The sequence below is a fragment of the Rattus norvegicus genome, chromosome 1 (genome assembly GCF_036323735.1).
Source record: "Rattus norvegicus strain BN/NHsdMcwi chromosome 1, GRCr8, whole genome shotgun sequence".
Classification (NCBI taxonomy): Eukaryota; Metazoa; Chordata; class Mammalia; order Rodentia; family Muridae; genus Rattus; species Rattus norvegicus.
Window position 1 is genome coordinate 30,191,666 of NC_086019.1, and position 6,000 is coordinate 30,197,665.

At 37.9% G+C, this 6,000-nt stretch overlaps 1 protein-coding gene across 2 annotated transcripts in view; it reads left to right on the forward strand.

Annotated features, from left to right (window-relative positions):
- Rspo3 (R-spondin 3) overlaps positions 1 to 5,602 on the forward strand; it is an 84,739-nt gene extending 79,137 nt beyond the window's left edge. Inside the window, exons 5-6 of one of the 2 annotated variants that reach the window (XM_017589545.3) lie at positions 3,727 to 3,899; positions 5,255 to 5,602. In XM_017589545.3, the coding sequence (XP_017445034.1) occupies positions 3,727 to 3,899; positions 5,255 to 5,272 (191 nt within the window). In that variant the 3' untranslated portion in view covers positions 5,273 to 5,602. 2 annotated transcript variants of the gene reach the window in all.
- Positions 5,603 to 6,000: the final 398 nt, after the last annotated feature.

The window sequence follows — 6,000 nt, forward strand, 5'->3', positions numbered from 1 at the left end:
CCCGAAGGATGGTATTCTAAACTCCACAGCAAGTGGCTCTCTACAAGACTATGTTGTCTATTTTCTGCTTTTCTAAAAGGCTCTCGCAGACTGTGTTGTAAACAGTAGAAGCTTACTTATCTCGTGGATCTGGAGAAGGCGAAGGATGCGGCATTGCTGTTTCATGAGGAGTCTCCAGCTGCATGATTAATGTTAGAAAGCCAGTGTGTTTGTGTGAGGCCGAGAGGAGAAATGAACCAAACTCGTTCTTGCTATCAGGAATCCATCCCTGCAATAACCCATTGCCATGATAACAACATTCATCTATTTACAAGGGCAGAGTTCCCAAAATGCAATCACCCTTTCAAGGCCCCTTTAAAACTAAGGTTACTGTGGCAATTAAATGTTAACATGGGTTCTAAAGAGGACACTCAAATCCTAGCAGGTTCAGATTTTACCAAATTACTAACAGGAATTTCTCTTTGATGATTTCTTCTCAAACCTACTTCACATAGCTAGAACACAGAGGGAAATAGATGTCACAATCCAGTCAGGCCCACCTACACGTAGTCATGAGTATAATACACATATAAATACAGTGAAGGAAAACACACACACACACACACACACACACACAAACATACACACATACACATACACACACACATACACATACACACACACACACACACACACACACACACCAGATTGTTCTAATTGAAATGCTTAGTTTGCAAAATTGCAAAAGAGTCACAAAATAACTATTAACCACATCAATGAAAACTCACCAAGTTACTACAATAGAAACAGAAGTTCCCTTTAATGAAAACCTTACAAAATTATCCCAAATTGCACGTGATTTTTTTTTAATGGGCTGCAGCCACTCTGGGAACATCTACTTTATTTCTTGGACAAGAGTAAAATGTATTATTTGTGCTGAAAAATAGTGAACTTTCCAACTACTAACACATGGCCTGCGAAGAAAAGAAGAGCCCCATTTTTTTCTTCTTGTGCAATAATAACCCTCCAGCGGGCAGCGACCATGCACGAAGTGCTAGCTTTCTGTTGCTTTAGCTGGGACTCCGTTTTCACTCACCACCCAGACTAAATAGCTATTTCTTGGACAATAAAGCCATAATACTAAACTTCAAGATGCTTCCAAACATGATTCTGTCTAAGAAATAATCATATCAGTTTGCTAATAAGCAAAAATACCTGGGAAGTTGAACTGGTTGTTGTAAGTGGCCAAAAAAAAAAAACATTTAAATAAAGCCATAACCAAGAAAGATCCAATACATTTCTTATGTTTCTAAAAATTACGGCTGGATGTGGATGCTCAAGGCAACCATTGGACAGGGATCCCAACGGAGGAATTAGAAAAAGGACTAAAGGAGCTGAAGGGTTTTGCAACCTCACAGGAAGAACAACAATAGCAACCAATCAAACTCCCCAAAACTCCCAGGGACTAAACCACCAAACAATGAGTTCACATGGAGGGACCCATGGCTCCAGTCACATATGAAGCAGAGATTGGCATTGTCTGGCCTCAATAGGAGGAGAAGTCCTTGGTCCTGTGAAGACTCGATTCCCCAGTATAGAGGAATGCCAGGGTGGTGAGGTGGGAGTGGATGTGTGGAAGGGGGAGCATCCTAATAGAAGCAGGGGGAGAGGGGATAAGATAGGGGGGTTCCAGAGGGGAAACTGGGAAAGGGGATAACATTTGAAATGTAAATACATAAAATACTCAATAAAAAGAAAAAGAAAAATTGTGGCTGGGATCACAGCTGTAATGTGTTGGATTATCATCTAGGGAACAATGTCAAACACTGGACTTCTGGATAATTTCCATTAAAATAACATTTTGTTTGAGGTCAGTAATTCCTGTAGAACGTTGGAATGATTTTTGTTGGCTTTTTTTTTTAGAGTTGAACTCAAACACCCTCAAGGTGGCCCTGAAACGAGAGATATTATGTCATCCATTGCTCTCAAGCAACTCCTGAGAAGAAAGAACAGCTAGGCCTGTGAGGTGTTAAGGAGCTGAAATTATGCTGCGTGGTTAGAAAGGGAAATTTGACCTTCAGAGTTGTTCGTTTGTTTGTTTAGTTACTTTACTCAAGACAGCTCTACCAATATATCATTAAAACCAATAAGAAGGCCTGGGCTCTGTCTTTAGAAATTTTACAGACACAATACTCCTTAACAGAAATAGAAAAATGAATTTGGACAACCAGTGAATAAGTAGTTGAGCTTAGAAGTCATAGCTGACTGCTTTTGTCCCCCTCCCTATGCCTCAAATAACTACGTAACTTGATGCTTATTTCGCCCTCCTCTGATCTCTCATTTTTTTATTAATTGTTTCACTAGCATTCAACAATTGGACATGTACTTGGTTAAACTCAACCAGGCAAGTTTTCTGAAACAATTGGAGTGATTTATAAATACAAGCTCATGACAAAGATATTCATGACATAAAATCATTAATCTGAGGAGACCGAGGTGTCCCTAGTATACATACGAAGCATTAATAACACCATTCCCCGGGATTCTGTCGCCAGAACACAAGAAGAGAAGGCAAACCACCAAATTCATTATTCGTAGCCTGTTTCATGACATAAAAATATTTTGGTTCTCTCATACAAATAACTTTTCCAAAGTACTTTCGTCCATAATGAACACCTCAGTGTAATCAGATGGGTTTCAAAGTTTGCATGGATCAGAGTGTGGGGGATGAATGTCTAAGACTTCTCACATCAAAGACTAGTTGGTTCCAAGTTTTGGTTTATAATGAATTGATTCTAGTATAAATAATGTCTTATTACAGATGTGTTAATGAATCTTGCTAAAACCATATCCTTAAAAATTATAAGTTTTATGTAGAAAGTTTACCTTACAGAAGTTAATTTTCTTTTCTTAAGGAAATAGGAAAAAAATCTATCCATGTTGGTGTCTTTTCAAAATATGAAAAATTTTCATAGTTACTTAATAAAAGTGCATAAAATTTCCCATTCATTTTGGCTCCATATGGGATACAGTGTGCCTACCCACATGAATACCTTTATAGTCATGTTGATTTCAATGGAAAAAATAATCATCTCACAGTATGAGTCTGAATTAAATCTGTGTTACAAACCCACTTCAAGGTCAAGAGCCTCCACAAAATACAGCATATATCTGAGAAATATCTGCTTGATCAATTTAAAACAAAATGTTTCTGTCCTTGTAAGTTATACTGTAGCAGTATTAATAAATTGTATCAACACACCCTGTACATAGAGAAATTGCAATGCAATTAAATTTACTTTGTGCTAAAGTAACTCATAATTATTTTGGTATGCAATATGAACTATCATTTCCATATTTGTTATACAAATCAATTCTCTTCTCTTAGAGTAACAGGTTGCAAATATGTAACTACTATTTGTAAATTTGAGTATAAAAGAGTGCCTTAAATATGAGCCAGATAAATTTACATATTAATAGAGATTTCATGTGGTAAAAAATATATGGAAAGTTTCTATTTAGTGTGCGTAAGTGACTGTCATGTAAAATAAGCCCTTTAATTCTATTAGTCACACAAATTCTACTGGTTTGACAAAAGCAACTGAGTGAAAGGCTTAAAGAGGATGTTTGTTATCTATGAGTATAATATGTAACTTGAGGGGAAAAATTGCTCTATTTAGCAAGTTAAAATAACCAAGGAGAATATAATTAAACATGATTTTTTAAATGAATGTCCTTTTATTTTAGGGAAAAAGGGAAGAGAGCGAAAACGAAAAAAACTCAATAAAGAAGATAAAAAGGAAACAAGCTCCTCTGACAGCAAAGGTTTGGAGTCCAGCAGAGAGACCTCAGAGCAGCACGAAAGCAAAGAGAGACAGCAGCAACAGAAGAGAAGAGCCCGAGAGAAACAACAGAAATCGGTATCAGTCAGCACTGTACACTAGAGGGTCCTGTGAGGTCACTGTAGACTCATGATGCTGCTATCTCAACCAGATGTCCAGGACACTGTTCTGGCCATTAGGACTACAAACGGACAACACATCAGTTACCACTCTGTCTAAACAACATTCCTAATATTTGCTATATTCATACAAGCATAGTTAACAGCAAAGAGCCAAACATTCAAAGAAGGGATACTTTCAGACGGTTATCTTATGTGCTTCTGTGTATTTTTAAAAGATGAGAAAATTTGTATATAACTATCGATAAGCTATAAGATATCCTCAATGTAACGATGACAGCGGGAGAAGAACCACCTTTTCTTTATAAAAACTACTCTCCAAATAATTGTCTTTAAGAAGCAAAAGATAATTCTGCAACTCCAAAAATGTAGTGTCCCTCAACAAAGCTTTGTCAGGGGAGAGAAACATCGCTCCATTTACAGGGTGGATTTGTCCTGGAGAACTAGTGAACGCTCAGAATAAGGGCCTGGCATTTGAAATCCTAGAGTTTATCATCACAGAAGCAAGTGTTTTAAGATTACTTCTGTTGCCCTCATCTGCAAGAAACTGAACGTGCATAGCAGAGTTAAATATACTGTGTGGGGTTGGAGTAAGGCACGCTGTGGAAGAAATCATAGAACCGGAGATCATCTGTGCTTTCCAGAACTGTGAGAGGTTTTGGACAGGGCTCCAACCTATATTAGCACTGTGTGGTTACTCTTCTGCTACACCTTGGTTTATATAAGTAACATGTGCCTGTAACTTTCTTCCAAAAGGAAACCATACTTCTTAGAAGAAAATTCTGACTTTATGGAAAACAGAACTATAGTGAGAAGAATGTGACATGTTTGCAAATTTGAGTGTTTTTTTTTTTCTTAATGAGGGGAAAACTATTTTATTGCCTGCTTAACGGTCCACCTGGAACTAAAGGGATACTACTTTCTAACAAGGTGTATCTAGTAGGAGAGAAATCCACCACAATAAATATATTTGTTAATAGTTTTTAAAGCTCGGCTCACTTTGTTTTATTGGGTAAGATTTATAGACTCACAAACTAGAAAAAAAAGGAATCTGCTCTGTGGAGAACCTGTTTCTTATAAATTTAGAATTCTCGATGTTTCCTCCATGAATCTATTGTTGCCTGAGCCAGTAGATGCTTACTTATGGAATGCAGGAGATATTTATTAATCTTTCTTACTTTAATAAAATATTATGGGCACATGAGCCTACCTAAATGATCTCACTGACCCTTCTCCCCTTCATTTCTTAGAAATGAGTACTTTGTTCCTTCTGCTTCTTCAACATTTAGCCTTTTCTTCTCCATATTTCCTCAGTCTGTGGATCTCTTTTGAGAACTGGAGTCACCCTAACAGGAAGCCTCAGCTATATTTCCCAGAGGACCCAGGCAGGCCTGCACAGGAGGAGGCAGTCCCTGAGTGTGTGACACAGACGCTCATGGTCCACTTTAGCCTTCTGCAACAACAACAGATTTGCAGCCACTCTGGGTACCGTGGTTCCAGCCCTCTCAAGGTCACTGCCTCCTGAAGAAACTGCACTGAGTCTGCCTTCCACCTGTCTGTCTCTGGACCATCTTTCTTCACCAACTGTACTGCTCACGTGGGCCACCTGGCTTAAATGGTTTTCCACTTCTCTTTTAAGACATAAAACTTTGAAATAGTGCATCCCTGTTTCTTGTTCTGGTGTTTCATTTCTCATCTGCGTGCTATAAACTTTCCAGTCAACTGGATCTATACCCTCTATTTTGGAGAGTTCTCATTCAAGCTTCATGTAAAGTTTATGTTACCCAAGGGAATCAAACTTTTACAGAATTATGTTAAGTGGAATATGTCTTCACTTAAGAGCTTTTGGGTGTATCAAACAGCAGCTCCATTTTGGTGTGTGTGGGTCACCACCATATTTTTACATATACTTCTCTTCATCAATATTTTTATTCTACCACTAACATTTCCGGGTAAAGTTAGAAAAAGACCACAATCAACAAAGACAGAGCAAAGAGAGGGAAATTATTGTCATGTGTTCCCATATGGCCCTCTATTCCACAAGACATTTACATCTTTGC